This window comes from Topomyia yanbarensis, chromosome 2, assembly GCF_030247195.1.
Source record: "Topomyia yanbarensis strain Yona2022 chromosome 2, ASM3024719v1, whole genome shotgun sequence".
NCBI classification, from domain to species: domain Eukaryota; kingdom Metazoa; phylum Arthropoda; class Insecta; order Diptera; family Culicidae; genus Topomyia; species Topomyia yanbarensis.
In genome coordinates this window covers 373,794,010-373,816,495 of record NC_080671.1, presented here as the reverse complement: position 1 = coordinate 373,816,495, position 22,486 = coordinate 373,794,010, and the positions used below count along the sequence as shown (strand labels likewise).

General features: G+C 42.1%; 2 protein-coding genes across 3 annotated transcripts in view; one reads left to right on the top strand and one right to left on the bottom strand.

Annotated features, from left to right (window-relative positions):
- LOC131684588 (gustatory receptor for bitter taste 66a) overlaps positions 1-22,486 on the bottom strand; it is a 213,782-nt gene that overhangs the window by 103,157 nt on the left and 88,139 nt on the right. The gene's annotated exons all lie outside the window — the stretch shown is intronic.
- LOC131680762 (titin-like) overlaps positions 1-22,486 on the top strand; it is a 66,851-nt gene that overhangs the window by 25,858 nt on the left and 18,507 nt on the right. Inside the window, exons 8-17 of the mRNA XM_058961473.1 lie at positions 14,716-17,606; positions 18,156-18,359; positions 18,765-19,005; positions 19,066-19,274; positions 19,377-19,874; positions 19,962-20,180; positions 20,268-20,486; positions 20,589-21,239; positions 21,483-21,815; positions 21,876-22,403. Of these exons, the coding sequence (XP_058817456.1) occupies positions 14,716-17,606; positions 18,156-18,359; positions 18,765-19,005; positions 19,066-19,274; positions 19,377-19,874; positions 19,962-20,180; positions 20,268-20,486; positions 20,589-21,239; positions 21,483-21,815; positions 21,876-22,403 (5,993 nt within the window). The remainder of the gene's footprint in view (positions 1-14,715; positions 17,607-18,155; positions 18,360-18,764; positions 19,006-19,065; positions 19,275-19,376; positions 19,875-19,961; positions 20,181-20,267; positions 20,487-20,588; positions 21,240-21,482; positions 21,816-21,875; positions 22,404-22,486) is intronic.

Genomic DNA, 22,486 nt, shown 5'->3' with positions numbered 1-22,486 from the left:
GCGATGGTCCGTTCTTACTTTCAGCGTAGGTCATCAGAGGATGACCCTTTCCAGGAGTTTACCCAAAGTATCCAGCAGGCATATAGGCCCAAACGATGCCGGATCACCAGGTGGTTTCCTTGGTTTTGGCAGCAACACCATCTTCTGGATCTTCCATCTATCCGGGAAGTAGTCATCGTCCAGGCATTTCTGTAGAACTATCCTGAACATGTCCGGAAACGCCAGGATCGCGATCTTCAGTGCCACGTAGGGGGTACCATCCGGTCTAGGAGCTTTCTTTGCTTTCACTCCCGTTGCCACTCTAAGAAGCTCGTCTTTAAAGACTCGATTACCACCAGCATTTCCATCGTCTACCTCAACGTACGGTGTAGACGGCCACGCGGTTGGGTTGTGCTTCGGGAAAAGGTCACGATAATCTTCAGTTTGTCTGCACACATTTCAACTGGCATCATTGGACCCTTGATCCTGGCCATAACGACACGGTAAGTATTGCCCCACGGGTTGGCGTCTACTTCTCTGCACAGTTCCTTGTAGCAGGTGGACTTGCTTAGCACTATCTCGCGTTTAAAAGCCGCCCGGCATATTACCCTACGCTCTTCTCTGAATGCCTCCAATCGTGCTCTCTGAACGCGTCTTCTGGCTTTTAGACTGACAGTACGTAGGATGCTGCGTACGCCGGACGCTTGCAGTTCATCGGCTCCATTTTCCTCGGCATTGTTGCGTCACATTCCCTCGCTAATGTTTCCGACAGCTCATCGGCATTCGGAATTGAAGTGAAGTGCTTCCACAAAAAGATCCTTATCGAAGTCTTTTATTTTCCTCTTCCGCTCGCCAATCTTCACTCTCTGCGTTACAATGGTGTAGTGTATTCCGGTAGCTTATCCGATTTGAAGCAGACACTCCTGGTGAGACTAGGAATCGACTCAGGTGTAGTCCGACGGGGGTCATTTTATTTCATGTCACTCCAGCGCTCACCGTTAGGATAAGTAGAGATTAAGAAAGTGAGTGTCTGCGGAAGGCCTCAAGGTGGTATGCTGTCACCACTTTACTGGTCTATTGCCGCCGATGGCTTTTTGAGGAGACATAATGAACCTGGCATTCCGGCATATGATTTCGCTGATGATTATCAGCTAATGATCACCAATATTTGAATTAACACACTTTTTGATTTGATGCACCACGCTTTATGTGTGGTTTAGTCTACATGTCAGATTATCAGCTATAATCCAAATAAAACATCAATGATGCTTTTTACCCACGAAGAATTACAACCGGAACTCGCTCGCTACCTCATTGCATTTGAAATTAGAATGTAAATTGGCAAAGATTAACCTAATTTTTAGCGAAAGAGTAGGAAGTTTTTAACAACTTTTCCGAAGGATGCACTATGATAGAACGATTCCACAAAAATCTATCGCGGTTCATTCAATGTTCAATGGTTCAAATTAGATGATACAAATTTCTGCCAACATTCAACAAGCATGAGAATCATGCAAAATAGTTCAGTTTGAAACTTTACTTGTAATCAATCCTAACATACAAAATTTTAAAAATAAAGATAAAGTCATTTCAGTTTGAAATCAGGAGCCTCATGGTCACCTCCCCAAGCGAAAAAAGCAAGTACAGACTAAATGTAGCAAAGTGAGTCAAATCGCATCTACTCAAAAGAAGGTGACTAGACCAAGAAACTGTCGTGTTTTAATTCTTACGAAAGTTAACTTTTGAGCGATGTTTCCTATTAAAGCATCGCAGATCGGGAATATTGTAGATGACCGAAATCGATAACTGACGCCGTTTAGGAACCAGTTATGACCGTTTCCGAACCATCGTCAATACGAAACCATCTTTAATATAAGTATGGAAACCATCGTCAATATGATTATCATCTGAAAAAGGTCAGCAGATGTCAGAAATTGGTGATTGACACCATTTCGTAATTCAAGATGGTAGATTCCGATTACCACATGACGTTTCCTTTTATTCCTCTCTCAAAGAAGAAAACCTTTACTCTTTGTGCCAGTTCTATTCCAAGGCTTGTGGAACAATAAAGAGCTATACTTATAAATAACATCGTCTTATTCCGTATAATTGTTGGGTAAATTTAAATATGAGCAATAAAGAATCAAAGCGATACTAACCGTTAGTCGCCAACTAATGTTTCAAAACGGCTTCAAAAAACAATTTCCCTCATCTATTTATTTTCCCCTTTCAAATGAGACAAACTTTTATAACTTTCGAAAATTTGATGGTAACAGGAAGCTGTCATTTGGGATTTCATAAATGAATTCAAACGTCCTCTTCCGTCTTCATTTAACGTCCTCCTCTCTCAAATGACACCCGTTATTTGTAGCTTGTACTTTGGTGGTAACCGGAAGTCAAACATTTGATTTCAAAATTTTAAAATGAAACTTGTTTCAAGCATCGATTTCCGTCATCTACTTACTTTCCCCTTTCAGATGACACCTATTATCATTAGGTTGTAATCTTTTATTGAGTTATGTGACATCTAAGAGACGAGTATAGTTGCAATGCTTATCTTTACATATTCAAAATGAGAATGTGTGTATGTGAGATTATCACAGCCGATTTAATATTACTTTCCATAAATTCCACTGATTTACGGTTAATTTCGCACTAACATAACACGTGAGGAAGTTCATGGAAACCGGAAGCCGCCATTTTGAAGTTAATCAATTTCTGTCACCTACTGACCTCTTTCTTTCAAATGACTCCAATATTGCTGGTAGTCTAGTGTTTTGTGGTAACCGGAAGCCACCTCCTTTGATGTTAAAATGGCGTCAATCATCAGTTATCGTCATCTGCTCATCCGCTTTCAAAAGACACAGATATTGATAATAGTTGATAATCTCCGCGCTGGCATTCATCGGAAACTTGTTGAAGCACGACCGGTAAGACCGTCAAGTCAAGTTGTTTCGATTATTGAATTTTGTTGACATTGTTGTGTTGTAACGACATTTAATTAGCAAAGGACTGGAAGGTGTGAAATATTTTTAATAGGGAGATCAAGGAATTGAAGGAAGAAAGTTTAGAAAAGTGTGGAGTAGGGTCATATGAGCAAGCTTAGAGTTTCCCGGCTACTTTTGCCTTTTGTCTGCTACCGCAGGAGTCAGAATATTTTGGCAACATAAAGTACAAAGCTACTTTACGCTCGTCAAGGACATGCCGCAGACTCAGGTGATTCGCTGTTCATATGCCAAAATATCCTGACTCCAGCGGTAGCACACAAAAGGTAGCTTTTATGTTGGCGGGGTCCAATGCGGAATCTTGGCTTGAAATGTCAAGAGAAACTGCTGAGCTGGATCAGAACCAGCACATATTGCACTAAAAGTTTGATGTAATCAGGATCGTCAATTCGGAGTTGGTGCTTCGGGATTTTTAGTGACACTTTTGATGGCGTCCTTATCTTATTGTCTGCTAAATCTCCCAAGCAACGGCTAATTTTTGTCATCGTGTATCTTTGATTGTCCTAGCTTTGTGATCCTTCGATATTTTAGGCCTTGTATTCCCTCAAAGTTGCCCACTCTGTTTAAAGCTGGGCTATGATTATGCCTCGTTCGTCATCCTTAATGTTTCCTTGGGTGGTACTGGCATAACTGAAACCTTGACGCCGTTTAGTTATCAAAGCTCTGACTTCTTGATTTTCGTCAGCTATTAAACCATGGTGGTCAATTCTTCTTCCATGAACCCGGGACGCTTTCTGCTACGGATTTGGTGTCATTATCCACAGTATATACAAAGGCGTGGGTTGCCACATGGGTTTTCTTTGGATGTCTTATGTTGTTGAACGTTCTGTAAGACAAGGGTCAGAGAAAGATAGGATGACCAGAGGTGTGTTGGTCGGTTTACTCTTTTGGTTATATGTCAAACATCCGTGACCTGTTCAACCTTCACATCTTTCGCAGTCTGGTTTCTTCTACGTATTAGGTGTCAGTATCGTAGATGACGCTGATCAAGTTTTTATCGAGTTGTAAAGGCTTTCTTGGATCAGATTTTAAGCATATATCTGGACCCTCTTGGCCACTTCGTTACGCTCACCAAGCTTCTTGGGACTATTCCTAGTACCACTTGCACGATCACTTGGGACGCTAATTAACATATGGGACGCAAACAGTGATAATAATATCTCAAGCCTGAACGCGATCCACTGGAGCTGAAAATAGAAAACGAGAGAGATATGCATGGAAGGGGGCCGTGACGATTTGCTTATAGGAGGCATTGGGGTCGATGAATCCATTGATAGGTATTGGGGCTTACATTACCGTTGGGAATCTGTGATTACATCATCACAGTTCCTCCATGGAGAAGTGGTTAACGCATCCATCTAGAGACTAGAAGATAGCAGGTTTGATTCCTGCTTGAGGACATAGCTTTTCACAGTGTGTTCAATAAAATAAACAATTCGTAACCGTTCACGGTCATTCTTTCTCTTTGTCTACTTTCGTTAGTGTTTGAAACTTTAAACTTCGAAAAGATTCTTAAAAATTGTCCATAACTAAAATTATGGACCATGATTTAACACACTTCATTCAATTTAAAGATTCAATAAAATTACCAAATATTTAGAACCAAGTTATTCTGTTTCTCTCCCTAACAGTTCAGCAGAACATTTAAGTTTCTAGTGAAATCAATACCTCAGTTTCTTTCGCACGATTCGTCCTTCACGAACAGTCAGAGTCGGTTATACAACAGGCCTAATATCTTCTATGGCTTCCTACCATACTATCAGTGCATGGTCACGTTATGTATTGAACTTAGATTAGTATTTCTCAGTGACACCTACTGTTGTTTGCAAGAAATGTCCGGTTGATTGATGTTACGCAATATACGTTCCGCCTCGAGTGTTTACCCGCATTGAATACTAGGTTCGACGCCGAACCCAAATTAGAACATCCATAGCAATCGCCAATGTTCGAATGACGTTTTTCTGTCGCTTGATGACGGCTAACTTCCACCCCAAATGGTAGTACTCGTCATACATTCTGACAAAATTGTAGCCTACACACGAAAAATCGCTCGCTTCAACAATGTTCATAACGAACGATGGAATAATAATCCTGTTACAGCCGCAGGTGGAATGGTTAACGTTGTATTGCGTATTGCAGGCATGCTTCATGGTCAACGAAGAGCCATTTCAGTGTCGGAAGTCCTCTGCTAGGCTGCACTCGTTTCTTGATTGTTCGCGCGTCCGGAGGCATTTAGTGAAATTTTGACTACTTCCGTGTTGCTGAATTGTGTTTGAGTTTGTGTTAAAAATCCGGTATTACGGTTCCCAGGAAGTAGAAGATTTCCGCATACTGAATACAACGTAGAAGTTCGCGGAATCGGAAACGGATTTCCCAACGTAGAAATTGGAATAGCTTGGAAAGTGGTAAGAAGTTTTTTAAAAAATCGGCAGTTGCAAGGCAAATGTTGAAAAATCGGCAGTTGCAAGGCACTAATGAACGTATTCAGGAATAAATATAATTGCTATGAAAATCGGTCGTCCTAAAAGTGTTTGAAATACAACGAGGTCAGAATGAAGAAAGTGGAAAATGGTGGAAATGTGTTGAGATAACAAAATCGATGAAATTTATATTCTAACGTGCCGAGATTTTGTTTTGTCACTCCAACTATTCTATCAACGGTTCCATCAAATATCAATTTTAAAGCTATACAACTCGAATAAATTGTACCACGTCTCGGTCGATACCATTTTCTCATGAGATAATTTTTGGGACATTCTGGTTAATACCCTTAAGAAAGAATATTGAGATCATGTACAAAAGAAGGAGTGGATTAGCTCAAGCTAGAAAAACGGGATACTTCATTTTATGAGACATATTTTGTGTGTAGAATTTCGGACAGTCGTTTTCTTAGTCAGCTCGCTTTCTAGTTGCGTAATTCGTTATAATCAGCAACAAAAGACTTTCTAAAATCAAAATATTGTCTCCTAATAATATAGCCAATATGCCGATTGAGCATATTTATTGATAAAACCGATTAGAATCTGCACAATGTCGCAAACTTGAAGATAGTTTGGATTAATTTCTTTAAATTATATGTTCTTAGTATAAACAATCGGGAATCAGAATAAATTGACTCAATCGACACGTTTCCTGCATTATCCGGGGATTTTTGCTTGCCATGCCATCATTTGCCTGATGGGAAGGAAAAAGGAAAAGAAAAAGAAAGGAAACTAATATCACAATACAATCTTAGCATAAAGTAGTAATATATACTGGATGCCTCCTGAGGTGCTTGATGCAACCAATGGCGGTAGACAGATCTGTTGTTTGAGTGGTAAACGTGAGCACCACTTATCCCAATTGGTCTGGGTTCAATCCCAGTTGAGGTCGTTGAAATTTTACTGAGGTGAAAAAATCTGTGGTCACGTCTTCCTTCGGAAGGGAATGAAGGGCGTTGGTCACCTGTGCATGAGTCGATAGGTCGATATCTAGTCCAGATAGTGGAGTCACCTCTCTGGCGTCGTCTTCGTAAATAGGCCGACGCCAAAAAAGTACAACATAAAGGGATCATTGTTGGTAATTCCATCATGACAACCCACATAGTCAACACTACGTTCATGCGACAACTAGTTCATGCAAGCTTGGCATTCCACTCTTAATAAATACCCATCGCCGGAAACAGGTGCGCATGCTAGCTATGCGCGAGTTCGTTCGATATCGTTACGTATCGTACAAAACTGTGAGCTAGGACCTCAGCGAAGAGGGTTTGTCTTTTGGATATATGGGTATTATCCAACATTTAGGCTAGAGTCGTGAGAAAATGTTGGAAAATACCAATATATCCTAAAGCCAAACCCTCTTCGCAGAGGTCCCAATTCACAGTTTTGTACGATACGTAACGATATCTAACGAAACGTTTCAACGATCAAAGATGATGTATTTATGATCCAATACCGGCGATTAGTTAACTCGTTAGGCACACATCAGTTCGCCAACGCATGCGTTATACAGTCGGAGCAGGGAGTAATATCTAACACCTCTACCTTCCAGATCGTGGAAATGTTAGACGATTTTCTTGCATTAATCTGTAGTTCGTACATATACTTAAGAATTCCATCAATTCAGAGTATCTCAAATTAATATCTGAACTGCCCATTATTACGAATCGTGTTTCGGTTTTTGCCTTAGTGCGATACAACCCTTTTGAAATCATCAGAACGGACAATTCATTATGCGGTATATTCACAATATTCACAAGTATGCATGCAAGAGACATTTCACGAGGAATTTTTCAAGCCCGTTTTTGAAAAACAACGGAGGCTGTGTTAAATGACTTTTCAGCATTGAAGTTTCCCTTTATGGAAATAATACTATGTTCACACTACAGAGTTAAAACACGTTATAATAATTAGCAACAAGAAAAATGTCATCAAGATAGCGTTAAAACTCGTTTTAACTCGTAGTGTGAACGTAGTATAAGGTTTTTGAACCAAAGCTGTGAAAGCTAATCTTCCTGCAAAAGGCGGGATAGATGCATAGTTGGTGCATAGTTTACACTGGAAGTTCATTTGTGCTACTATAGCTATTTTCGATCAGAACACTGTACATTACATCACCAGCATTAATGGCGCAACAACTTCAAGATGCCAAGCATATTGGCTAAGAATTGTTTAGAAAGAATCGAGAAAGAGGTTTAGGAACACAATTTGAGTTCCAGGATTTGAAAAAAAAACATCCTCTATAATACTGAAACAGTAAGAGCAAATCCCTTTTTGCAGCTAACATATTTTTGTCCTCACGGCCATAGCGCGTCTATGGCCTGGACTACTGCAGTTGTCTTTTACGACATGGAAGCCGGAATCCGATTGATGGATTCTTTGTTAAGATACTTCAACCCGCCGTATACCTGACGGCTTCTTGGTTGGTTTTGTCCGGACAAGAGACAATAAACTATTATTCCGCTGAATCACAGTCATTTATAGATAAAATCAATTAGAATCTACGCAATATCATAAACTTGAAGCTAGTTTGGATTATTTTCCTTAAATTGTATTTTTATGGTAAGATTTTAAGTTCAAGATTTTCAGCTGGAGTTTACATGAAATGTGTGACAGCCAATCACAAACGAGCTTCGGTCAGATGTCTTGAAAATTGTTCTTTTTTCGGTGTTTGTGCCAGTGTGCCAGCATCGGAAACGTATGGTTAGCGAAGGAACAAATATTCAAATAAATTCTTCAGATTGTTGTTCTAGCTGCTATAAGGGCTATTGTCTGGTACAGAACGAATTACCGACAACGGAACGGAACATCCTAAATACAGTCCACCCGTCGGATATTACTGCTAACCATATCCCGGTAAACATATCTCCGTGTAAAATACTACAGTTGTTGCCATCAAACACCTAGCCACAGTTGATTGCACATATATTCAGTTCAAGATTAGAAGCTGGATTTCGCTTGAAATGAAAAGTTGAAAAAACTACTTGTGATTTCTACTCGTATCTAAACATGTTTTGGGTTTTGGACCACTGTATATCAAAATAATCTAAATATAAAAAAGAACAGACGCCAATCGCGAGTGGTGTAGTTTTTTTTTTCGAGAGTTGTCCTACTGGAGCTGTAGAGCTAGGTTCTCGGAAGGGCTCCCCGTCAGAATCACATACTATAATTTGCAGACGAGACAGGCAATGTCGCCCAATAAAACACTGCATTAGGCCAATTGTAGCGGGCCGTGATTCTGAATGTGATATTCATTGTACGGTTCAGGTATGTGCGGACGTAGGGACTCGCGATCGCATGTATCATCGCGAAGGGTTCGAGCATTTGTACGTTAACGTGTTCGATCGCGTGTGCGTTTGTATGTCGCGTGTGCGTTTGTATGTCGCGTGCGCGTTTGTATGTCGCGTGTGCTAACGTGTATGAACTTCGCGTGTATACATTCTATTTCATAACCGTGTGCCTTTCGCATATTCGCGTGTGTTCTAGAATGATCGCGTGCGGACCGTGAATCTGATACTTAATTTTGATTTTTGGTGTACGGTTCAGATTCCAGAAGAAAGTGGGTTCTTACATATCATTAGAATTCCCATTCATGTCGCCGTAGAACGCGTGGTCTAGTGGATATGAGCTTTATTTTTTTTTTATTGGTCCAACTGAATGTATGTACCTAAATTGCTAGAATGAAGGCTAAAGATTTCCGGACGTGACCGATTCATGATCGCGCGCGTTTGCGGGTTCGCGTTTGAGACCGCGTTTGTAACATCGTAAGTACTAAAACGTTCACACAATTGCCGGAGTGTTATCAAGTTTACGCGATCTCGGGCATAGGTGTGCGTAGATGATCGCGAAGGGCTTAAGCGTTCGTATGTTGAGGTGTTCGTCGCGTGTGCTCGCGTGTATGTGACTTCGCGTGTATGAATTCGATTTTGAAACCCTGCGGCCATTCATATATTCGCGGACCGTCATTCTGATCTTTAGCTTTCGGTGTACGGATCACATTCTGACAGGGAGAGAGTTACTCCATATCACTAGAGTTTCCAGACATGTCGCCATGGAACGTTTTGTCTAGTGGATATGGGAGCTATTTTTCAATTTTATTATTTTTTTTTTATTAATTAACAAGGACCTAGATTGTTGGTACCGAGGATAGATACTTCCGGACGATCCCGATTCATGATGGCGCGAGCGCGGGAGTTTGTAGGTTGACGCTTGAGATCGTGTTGCTAAGTTTATGAGTGCTGAGATTTTCACCTTATCACCGGGGTGTTACCATGTTTGCGAGTTCGTGGGCGTAGGTTGCTTGGAAAATCGCGAGGGGCTCTAACGTTTGTGCGCTGACGTGATTTTGTAACGTGTGTTCTTGAATGGTCGCGCGAACCGTGAGTCTGATATTAAATTTTCAGTGCGCGGTTAGAATTCTGGCAGAGAGTGGGATCGTTTATATCGATAGGGTTCCCGGTCATGTCGCCATGAAACGTGTTGTCTAATAGGTATGGGCGTATTTTCTTAATTGGTCCAGCTGAAGGCATGGACCTAGTCTTCTAGGATCAAGGATAGACTTTCGGACGTGACCGATTCGTAATCGCGTGCACGATGGCATTTTTGTAGGTTCCCGCTGAGACCGCGTTTGAGAATGTGTGAGTGTTAAGACGTTCACTATCACCATCTTTGTTGACCCAGCTGAAGGCGGGTGTATAATGGCAGTATAGGACTCGAAAAGAAGAAATAAAAGACAATATATGAGAGACGTAATAGATTAGATAGGTACAAGATACAGCTGAAGTTATGATCATCACATGAGACATAGTACTTCAAACACTACTAATACTTTAATAGCCAATCACCACACATAGCACATCCTTTTTCAATTATCTATTTGTTACTGGTTGATTGTTGGCTATGAGCTGGTAAATAGAGGAAAGGTATAGAACAGATAAAAGGCTCATATCAGCCCTCCCGGCCTCCTCAACACACCACTATCGAGGCGTATTGCAATCAACATCTTGAAGCGGGCTTCTTATATAAATCAAGTCCTCAGTAATCATAATGTTTGGTGGATTATTAACATGAGAACTAATTAACCTCTAGTAGTAGAACTTGGTGCAAATAAAAACTAAACAGAGCGAAGGTCCTTATATTTAGATAACTCTATTGAATCTATTGTGGCTTGATGATGTTTACAATACCGTCAATCCCATCAACTTGCGAGAGGGGCCAATCGCGAGTGGTGTAGTTGTGTAAAAATTGAAGGCCTATTCGAAGTATATTTGGGATAACACCACCAGGTGCGAAACTTTAGTCTTTTAGTTTAGTGGGAGAGTTTGACTGCATTGCATTTACTTGGACCCCACTTTTCTGACAGTTCAGCGAACTTGTTTAGTTGGACTTAGAAAATGTTTAATTCATTAATATGAAAAAAATAATAAATGATGACGTATGTAGCTAACTATCCAGCTACCACAAAAGACTACAGTCGTGATTCGCTGGTTGGGCCACAGCCTCTGTCCTACCAACGAACTTGATTCGCTAGTTGGACCGACTGACAAATGTCAAAAACTCTCCAAAGAAGACATTAGTAGAGTACAAGATTGTTAGATAGATTGTCAAAGTAAATTTGACATGAGATTTTGACGGTCAGATGCTTTTTAGTTGGACAATGATCCAACTAGCGGACGTCCAACTAAAAAGCAGTCCAATTGAAAAGTGTCCAACCAGCGAATCACGACTGTATTGTATTTCCTTGATACGATTTATTTTCGTGGATATTGCTTATTGCTTTGAAAATTGGATTTTTGATGCACTTCGCTATCATACTTTTTTCATTGTTGCCAAATGAAATGATATGAAAACGGCAAAAAATTAACTTTTTCCATCAAATTTATCGTGAAAACCGGGATACTGGCAGCCATGCCAACCTTCCAGCTACTAAAAGTAAGAAGAAGTTTGTTTTTGACACTTTTCTATGTCAATAATTTCCATATTAAATTTGCAAAAGGGCGAATAATATTTGTAAACAAACTTTTATTTTGATGGTTTCTCTTAATTTACTATAATTTCGAGGCAGAAAACAATTGAAATTACTCCCACAAAGGGTAAAAATTTACATTTACGCATATTTTTCATGAAATTCCACTCTGCAGCAGACTAATGAGCGAAACAAGTTTGTTTACAAAAAACACTTTCGCCCTTTTGACGAATTAATATTGATTTGTCAGGTCGAAGGAGTTGCACTTTTGATCACACTTTTGATTCATCACACTTTCATACTGTGCAGTTCGATTTGGTGGGATACAATATACACTTGACAATATCTGCCTACAGTTTTTTCATTACGTCAATTGGTCGGTGTTAAGTCAGACCGGACTAAGTGACAAAATATTGATTTCGAGAAAAACGGGTTTAACGTTATAATTGCAGCATCCTCTACGTTATAATTGGAAATTATTTTTGCCATAATTCTTGTTTATGGTTACATATTTCAAATACGGCAAAAGTTGAATGTAGCTGAAGAAATTCTTTATCCAGTATTGTCATTATCTCATTTTTTGATGTTTGCGACTTAGTCCGGTCTAACTTAACACCGACCAATTTTCCATCGTGACGGCAGTATTGCGAATCTTTTCTAAAATCCACATCGTGACATTTCAGCCATGCGCCACCAAGCCGTGCGCCGAATTACGCGTATGTTCATTTTGCATTAGTGCTAGCGAAAAAAACGATTTGACGTTTATTTTTGTTTCCTTCGCACTCATGTGTGCCACATATAGCAACAAATCAACGACACGCTAGTTTATCTCGGGATAGACAATAAATGACTTTAACCACAGAGAACAGACATATAAGCTAGAACAAACTTTCCCGAAAAACCTGTGTAAACATTTAAATGAAAATACGTTGAAAATCACCATCGCATACAGGTTCGCATGCGTGAGTCACCATTGTATCCAAGTTTGCATGCAAGTCCTGTATAGCGATTGCTGGCCGATCGAAGCGCCGATCAGTGGCAAGTTGCTACTTGCTGTTGTCATTTCAAAGCAACAGTTTAATTTCTTACACAAGTTGAAAACTTTACTTGTATGTCAGTTCTCAGTGGTTAGGCGGAGACAATGAGCGGATACAATTAAATACCTCAAATGCCGGAGCCAATCGGGCATGACGTCATATAAGGTTTTCTTACCCACTGAGACGTCCAAAAAATTGTTTCAAAATCGTTCAACACGGGTCCAACGATAGACGTTTGTTAAACGGTTTTTTGGACGTTGTCCAAATTGGTCCAACGAATGTCCTTCATTGGACGATTTTGAAACCAACCGTTCTTAGAGGGTATGTGGTATTGTGGTTATGATGATCATTTTTTTACTTTTAGCGTGCATAGAGAAACAAAAATAAACATAATTTTTAATGTAACATCGGGGGAAATTTACACGAGTATAAAGCCACATCATATCTTCGAATTCGTTTCACTCTACGAACATTTAAGAACTTGCTCGCGACGATGAAACAATTCGTTAGAGCTCGAACATTTGCATTGAATGCCAGTGTGTTCAAAAATTAAAGCTGATGATTTTCTGAATTTTGTGCCTGCCTGACTATGAATATAGAAATTATAAATAAAATTTGAAACCTGAAAAAAGAAGTTAATCACTCTAAGGTTACAGCCTATTTGATCAAATAATCGTCCAAGATTTGCTTATTAGAATTCAATCGAAATGTTCCAATCTTTTCATATTAGAATCTAATCGAAATTTTTACGGTAATTCACTATGTTACAACAAGCATATATCTTCAGTTGATTCGATGGACAAAGAAACGTTACATGATCAATTGTCTGGTGGAGTTAAGAGTTTGGAATACTGGTTTTGAATAATAGGTACAAGGACAGTTCAATAAGTATAAAATATTGTCTAGCGAGGCTTCGAATCTAATACAAAAACGTCAGAGTACGGTAGTTCAAATCTGTAGCGACCTTCAACCATAAGTATAAAGTTCTTCAGTTGTTTATAATTAGCTTTATATGTCGAAACACCCACTAATTATGTACACCTTGGTTGCAGCACTTCATCACCGAAAAACGCACACATACACGAATAACACACTGTACTCCAACATACACATCGACATGCCCGCAAGCTGCATAATATATGAAGTCGTGTTACGGCCGTTCACGCATAAACACAACGCGTTCGTCGCTAGAGCACCTGTACTTTTTAAAATGACATCCGCCTATGAGTTTGAGTAAAACTGAAAAGATTTTCAATATTTATATTACTGGCAATACGAACTCCAAATGGTGGACGCCATTTTCATAAAGGCCTAAGCGAACAAGTACAGTTTTTATTTCACTCGCGTGCATGCACCTTATCAAACTTGATCCAATTTGAGTCTAGTTGTTTCAAAATAACACAATAAAAAACGCACTCGTTCCTTCTTTCATGTGTCCTCGACCGTTAAATTGCATTGGCTTCTCTTGTTCAGTTGATTAAGTACAACCATGATCTTGATTTTGAACAAACACATCCTAATTGAGTTGCATTGTGGAAGAATTCACAGGGATCGTTAGTAGTATCTGTTTAGAACCAATCGAATATAAGCATGGTGCACTCACTGATATTGCCCCGCCTATACTAAATATAGAAACGAAAACAAGTGCGGTTTAGTTATATTTGAACATCCTTCACGACGTCATATATTATCATCCAAACATAATTAACATTATGGATGTACACACTCATACGGTAAATAAACATTGCCTTGTTACATATTTTCCATTGAGTGAACAATGAAATCCTACCATTTGTGCCTTAGCAGGATCGAACGCGCCCATCCATACCTAAAGCGCATATCTATCAATCGACTGTTTTAGGTTCTATAACATACACCTGACACATGTACATTAATGTCATTTCAATGGAACCCATTCATTTTATCTATTGAAAACAATCCCATAATTGACGTATTTCCTTAATTTTAAAATTAACTATTGTGATTAATTACACGCTGCGACCACTCAATTACTTTCGGTGGATCAAACCCAATGACACTAACTTTCAACCCGATCAAAATCAAAACATACAAAAAACCACCGAAACCCCCAAAACGCACTAACCGAACCCAAAAACCCGACCACCGCGAATGATCGTGCCGCGGATGTCCACAAAACATTAACAACTTCCTAAAAAATCAAACAATCTTATCACCAAAAACTACCAACTCACACACATCCAACGCTATCTCGCGGGGACCATTCGCAGACGATGCCCACTCGCTGGTGCCGGACGATGCCTCCACTACGGATCTGGAGGCATTCCGGGACTATCACTGGTTGGACACGCCGGATTCGGCAACCGCAACACCAAATCTACCCTCCAAGAGTAGCCCGAAACAGTCCATCCCGAGACAGGGGGTTGTTCTGGCTTCTACCGAAGAGTTCGACACAATGAGCCTCCAATCATCCGATATTGGCGATGAACGCAAGCTACCATTACAAGACAGTGACGAAACGACTCCAGAAACACGTGCCTCCAAAGCACGTAAGGAGTTCAATTTGGACCTGGACACTGACGCGACTACTCCAAAGAAAACAGAACGAAAGACTCGATTCGAAACGCACTCAAATCGGGGCACTTCGCCCATGACGGACATCGTCGAATCACCGGACAGTGTACATCACTATGCAAGGGGGGAATCGCCGGCTATTAAGCTTGTTATTGGACGCAAGGAAATTAAAACTTCCGATGCGTCGGCCATCACCGAAAGTCGTTTAACAGTCTACGGTCATAAGGACGTGGAAATTTCCATCAGTTCCCAATCGACGATCAGTTTGACTACTACAACTACTTCCAAAGATGGCCGCGAAGTTAGCTCGGAAGTGGTCAGCAGCGGAACATCGGCCAAAGAATCCACTACGACCAAACGCTACAAACAGTTTAAACTCATCGACGATGACCAAGACTCAGAACCGGTTGACCGAAAGCGTGACGATACAGTTTCATTTTCGAAAAAGAAAAGCGTATACTTGTTCGGAAGCTTCGACTCCAGCAGCGAATCACCAATAACCGAGGCAAGCGGATCCGGCCATGTAACCGATACCGGCATCTCCCTGACAAGAGGTTTTACCGAAACCATGACATCGCCGGGAATCGTATCGTCCTCTGAAGATAAGAATAAAAAAATCAGCATCGTTACCGATACGGCCGTTGATGTAGAAATTGAAGAATTAGAACTTACCGACGCTGGTCTAAGTCCAATACTACCGGACGAAACGGATGTTACAGTCGATTTCCAAATGGCAGATGAAGACGTGCATTACGCACACATGGGAACAAGTCCAGTAGATTTCGAGGAACAGTCTGTTTCTGCGGCAATGGACACGTCGGAAGCAGCAACACTAACCGATCGAGTAGAAACTAAAGATGCTTCCAACAGTCCATTAGATACAAACATAATTTCAATTCTGAAACGCGACTTGTCCAAAATCACCGACGAAGAACTGTTAACCGGTCGTCGAGGCTCGGGAGACGTCAAAGCGAAGGTTAAAATCTTAGAACAGAATCAGAAAATCCAAAGCGCACAAAGTTCACCCAAGAAGAAGGTTGAATTCGAAGACTACCAAACCAAAAGCATCGAGGTCCACGAATCACCCAAGAAACAAAAAGTGGCTTCGGCTAAGATAAGCGAACTGAAGAAACTGTTCGGTGAAGAACAGGAACCCGAAGAGTCAAACATCATGTCAGAATCGATTCCTCCAATTCAGGAGGTCATCAAGCAGCTAGAGAAGCGCATCGCCGTTGAACACATCGACAAAAAGATACTCGATCAGATTGATACATCTGCCGTTCGAACACTGCCACCACCTGCCATTAAGAAAGAAATCCTTACCGAACGAGATCTTTCCGACCTGGAAGCTCAAATAATTCCAACCGAAAAAATTAGATCAATAGAAGACTCGCTACTTATGGATCACACTGACGAAGAGATAAAACTAACGAAACTGGTTCGTGGCGTCCAACAGCTTGGACTGCAGGAACAACATAAACGTCATCTGGACGAAGAAAGTCAGGAAACGGAAACCAAAATCATGCTAGATGAACCAGTTTGCGAGAAATTAATTTGTAAAAAATACGTTCCCGGATTGACGGAGGACGGATCGGAAGAATTCGAACAGAAACGTGCAAATGAACTAATTCAAATGTTCGAAAGTAGACAACCTAAGGACGAAACACCGCCACGGAGTCCAAAAAAAATACGCGTCAAATCGGATGAGGCAACGAGAGCGATCATGTCGGCGATCGAAGTTGAGAAAACAATTCACAGTCGCTCCATAATTACCGAAACCGACGAAGCGCGAAAAGATCGTCAGATCATTGAACTAGAACATCTGGAGACCGAATCGCGATCAATTGGGAAGGTGATTATCAAATCCGAAACAGTTAGTATGAAGGATGATGCAGTCCAGCTAAAGGGAGAAAGTGAATCGAAAATCGTTGCGCAATACGAAGAAAAGCTCAGACAAGGTGAAATTTCGAAACTAGATCATAGTTTGCTCCAAATGTTCGACAAAAACAAACAAATTGGTATGCGTATGGAAAAAATAATAAAACAAGAAATGATTTCCAAACACGATAAAGACGAGACAGATAAAATTTATGCTAGAACGAAGAGAGAAGTGCTGCAGTATTCACCAGAAGAACTACAAAAATCAGTTGCTGACATCAAGGCACGATTTGACCGACTTCGACAGGAAGACTCAACAGAACAAACATTACAAATACCTAAAAGAACGAAACCAAAACAAACTGAAATGAAATCAACCTATGAAAAAATTAAACCAAGACTCGACATGGGTGACGAAAAATCTAAACATGACGACGAAATACTCAAACAAGAAAAATCTGAAGTTGAGATAGTAGAACAAGAAATCAAACCGATCGAAGATAAGGCACCTGCTTTACGGGTGATTGAAATAACAACTGAAGAAGCAGAAGCTAAGGTAGTAGAACAAGAAATAACGACTGAGACCAAACAAGTCAAGAAACTAGTTGAGGAGAAATTCGTTTCTCTAGCTGTTGAAACCAAGCCGGTCGAAGCTGAGAAACCAGTTTCGCCTGTGATTGAAGCCACGGCTGAAGAACCAGACGCAAAGGTAGTAGAGCAAGAAATCACGACTGAGACCAAACAAGTCGAGAAACTAGTTGAGAAGAAGGCCGTTTCTCCAGCTGTTGAAACCAAGCCGGTTGAAGCTGAGAAACCAGTTTCGCCTGTGACTGAAGCCACGGCTGAAGATGCGGAAGCTAAGGTAGTAGAGCAAGAAATCACGACTGAGACCAAACAAGTCGAGATACCAGTTGAGGAGAAGGCCGTTTCTCCAGCTGTTGAAGCCAAGCCGGTCGAAGCTGAGAAACCAGTTTCGCCTGTGACTGAAGCCACGACTGAAGAAGCGGAAGCTCATGTAGTAGAGCAAGAAATCACGACTGAGACCAAACAAGTCGAAAAACTAGTTGAGGGGAAGGCCGTTTCTCCAGTTGTTGAAACCAAGCCGGTCGAAGCTGAGAAATCAGTTTCACCTGTGACTAAAGAAGCAGAAGCTAAGGTAGTAGAGCAAGAAATCACGACTGAGACCAAACAAAACGAGAAACTAGTTGAGAAAAAGGCCGTTTCTTCAGTTGTTGAAACCAAGCCGGTCGAAGCTGAGAAACCAGTTTCGCCTGTCACTGAAGCCACGGCTGAAGAAGCGGAAGCTAAGGTAGTAGGGCAAGAAATCACGACTGAGACCAAACAAAACGAGAAACTAGTTGACGAGAAGGCCGCTTCTCCAGCTGTTGAAACCAAGCCGGTCGAAGCTGAGAAACTCGTTTCGCCTGTGACTGAAGCCACGGTTGAAGACGCAGAAACTAAGGTAGTAGAGCAAGAAATCACGATTCAGACCAAACAAGTCGAGAAATTAGTTGAGGAGAAGGCCGTTTCTCCAGCTGTTGAAGCCAAGCCGGTCGAAGCTGAGAAACCAGTTTCGCCTGTGACTGAAGCCACGGTTGAAGAGGCAGAAACTAAGGTAGTAGAGCAAGAAATCACGACTGAGACCAAACAAGACGAGAAACTAGTTGAGAAGGCCGTTTCTCCAGCTGTTGAAGCCAAGCCGGTCGAAGCTGAGAAACCAGTTTCGCCTGTGACTGAAGTGACTACTGAAGAAGCAGAAGCTAAGGTAGTAGAGCAAGAAATCACGACTGAGACGAAACAAGACGAGAAACTAGTTGAGGAGAAAACTGTTTCTCCAGCTGTTGAAACCAAGCCGGTCGAAGCTGAGAAACCAGTTTCGCCTGTGACTGAAGCCACAATTGAAGACGCGGAAGCTAAGGTAGTAGAGCAAGAAATCACGACTGAGACGAAACCAGACGAGAAACTAGTTGAGGAGAAGGCTGTTTCTCCAGCTATTGAAACCAAGCCGGTCGAAGCTGAGAAATCAGTTTCGCCTGTGACTGAAGTGCCTACTGAAGAAGCAGAAGCTAAGGTAGTAGAGCAAGAAATCACGACTGAGACGAAACAAGGCGAGAAACTAGTTGAGGAGAAAATTGTTTCTCCAGCTGTTGAAACCAAGCCGGTCGAAGCTGAGAAACCAGTTTCGCCTGTGACTGAAGCCACAATTGAAGACGCGGAAGCTAAGGTAGTAGAGCTAGAAATCACGACTGAGACCAAACAAGACGAGAAACTAGTTGACGAGAAGGCCGCTTCTCCAGCTGTCGAAACCAAGTTGGTCGAAGCTGAGAAACCAGTTTCGCCTGTGACTGAAGCCACGGCAGAAGAAGCGGAAGCTAAGGTAGTCGAGCAAGAAATCACGACTGAGACCAAACAAGTCGAGAAACTAGTTGAGGGGAAGGCCGTTTCTCCAGTTGTTGAAACCAAGCCGGTCGAAGCTGAGAAACCAGTTTCACCTGTGATTGAAGTGACTACTGAAGAAGCAGAAGCTAAGGTAGTAGAGCCAGAAATCACGATTGAAACCAAACAAGTCGAGAAACTAGTTGAGGAGAAGGCTGTTTCTCCAGCTGTTGAAACCAAGCAGGTCGAAGCTGAGAAACCAGTTTCGCCTGTGACTGAAGTGACTACTGAAGAAGCAGAAGCTAAGGTAGTAGAGCCAGAAATCACGACTGAGACTAAGAAAGTCGAAAAACTAGTTGAGGAGAAGGCCGTTTCTCCAGCTGTTGAAACCAAGCCGATCGAAGCTGAGAAACCAGTTTCGCCTGTGACTGAAGCCACGGCTAAAGACGCGGAAGCTAAGGTAGAAGAGCAAGAAATCACGACTGAGACTAAACAAGTCGAGAAACTAGCTGAGGGGAAGGCCGTTTCTTCAGTTGTTGAAACCAAGCCGGTCGAAGCCGAGAAACCAGTTTCACCTGTGACTGAAGCAGCAGAAGCTAAGGTAATAGAGCAAGAAATCACGACTGAGACCAAACAACACGAGAAACTAGTTGAGGAGAAGGCCGTTTCTCCAGCTGTTGAAGCCAAGCCGGTCGAAGCTGAGAAACCAGTTCCGCCTGTGGCTGAAGCCACTGTTAAAGACGCAGAAGGTAAGGTAGTAGAGCAAGAAATCACGATTGAGACCAAACAAGTCGAGAAACTAGTTGAGGAGAAGGCCGTTTCTCCAGCTGTTGAAGCCAAGCCGGTCGAAGCAGACAAACCAGTTTCGGCTGTGACTGAAGCCACGGCAGAAGAAGCGGAAGCTAAGGTAGTCGGGCAAGAAATCACGACTGAGACCAAACAAGACGAAAAACTAGTTGAGGAGAAGACCGTTTCTCCAGCTGTTGAAGCCAAGCCGGTCGAAGCTGACAAACCAGTTTCGCCTGTGACTGAAGCCACGGCAGAAGAAGCGGAAGCTAAGGTAGTCGAGCAAGAAATCACGACTGAGACCAAACCAGACGAGAAACTAGTTGACGAGAAGGCTGCTTCTCCAGCTGTCGAAACCAAGCCGGTCGAAGCTGACAAACCAGTTTCGCCTGTGACTGAAGCCACGGCAGAAGAAGCGGAAGCTAAGGTAGTCGAGCAAGAAATCACGACTGAGACCAAACAAGTCGAGAAACTAGCTGAGGGGAAGGCCGTTTCTTCAATTGTTGAAACCAAGCCGGTCGAAGCTGAGAAACCAGTTTCACCTGTGACTGAAGAAGCAGAAGCTAAGGTAGTAGAGCAAGAAATCACGACTGAGACCAAACAAGTCGAGAAACTAGTTGAAGGGAAGGCCGTCTCTCCAGTTGTTGAAACCAAGCCGGTCGAAGCTGAGAAACAAGTTTCGCCTGTGACTGAAGTGACTACTGAAGAAGCAAAAGTTAAAGTAGTAGAGCAAGAAATCACGAAAGAGACCAAACAAGACGAGAAACCAGTTGACGAGAAGGCCGCTTCTCCAGCTGTCGAAACCAAGCCGGTCGAAACTGACAAACCAGTTTCGCCTGCGACTGAAGCCACGGCAGAAGAAGCGGAAGCTAAGGTAGTCGAGCAAGAAATCACGACTGAGACCAAACAAGACGAAAAACTAGTTGAGGGGAAGACCGATTCCTCAATTGTTGAAACCAAGCCGGTCGAAGCTGAGAAACCAGTTTCGCCTGTTACTAAAGCCACGGCTGAAGAAGCGGAAGCTAAGGTAGTAGAGCAAAAAATCACGACTGAGACCAAAGAAGTCGAGAAACCAGTTGAGGAGAAGGCTGTTTCTCCAGCTATTGAAGCCAAGCCAGTCGAAGCTGAGAAACCAGTTTCGCCTGTGACTGAAGCCACGGTTGAAGACGCAGAAGCTAAGGTAGTAGAGCAAGAAATCACGACTGAGACCAAACAAGACGAGAAACTAGTTGAGGAGAAGGCCGTTTCTCCAGCTGTTGAAGGCAAGCCGGTCGAAGCTGAGAAACCAATTTCACATGTGACTGAAGAAGCAGAAGCTAAGGTAGTAGAGCAAGAAATCACGACTGAGACCAAACAAGACGAGAAACTAGTTGACGAGAAGGCCGCTTCTCCAGCTGTTGAAACCAAGCCGGTCGAAGCTGAGAAACCAGTTTCGCCTGTGACTGAAGCCACGGTTGAAGACGCAGAAGCTAAGGTAGTAGAGCAAGAAATCACGACTGAGACCAAACAAGACGAGAAACTAGTTGAGGGGAAGGCCGTTTCCTCAATTGTTGAAACCAAGCCGGTCGAACCTGAGAAACCAGTTTCACCTGTGACTGAAGAAGCAGAAGCTAAGGTAGTAGAGCAAGAAATCACGACTGAGACCAAACAAGTCGAGAAACTAGTTGAAGGGAAGGCTGTTTCTCCAGTTGTTGAAACCAAGCCGATCGAAGCTGAGAAACCAGTTTCACCTGTGACTGAAGAAGTAGAAGCTAAGGTAGTAAAGCAAGAAATCACGACTGAGACCAAACAAGACGAGAAACTAGTTGAGGAGAAGGCTGTTTCTCCAGCTGTTAGAGCCAAGCCGGTCGAAGCTGAGAAACCAGTTTTACCTGTGACTGAAGCCACAGTTGAAGACGCGGAAGCTAAGGTAGTAGAGCAAGAAATCACGACTGAGACCAAACAAGACGAGAAACTAGTTGAGGGGAAGGCCGTTTCCTCAATTGTTGAAACCAAGCCGGTCGAACCTGAGAAACCAGTTTCACCTGTGACTGAAGAAGCAGAAGCTAAGGTAGTAGAGCAAGAAATCACGACTGAGACCAAACAAGTCGAGAAACTAGTTGAAGGGAAGGCTGTTTCTCCAGTTGTTGAAACCAAGCCGATCGAAGCTGAGAAACCAGTTTCACCTGTGACTGAAGAAGTAGAAGCTAAGGTAGTAAAGCAAGAAATCACGACTGAGACCAAACAAATCGAGAAACTAGTTGAGGGGAAGGCCGTTTCTCCAGTCGTTGAAACCAAGCCGGTCGAAGCTGAGAAACCAGTTTCACCTGTGACTGAAGCCACGGATCAAGACGCAGAAGCTAAGGTAGTAGAGCAAGAAATCACGACTGAGACCAAACAAGACGAGAAACTAGTTGAGGAGAAAGCTGTTTCTCCAGCTGTTGAAAC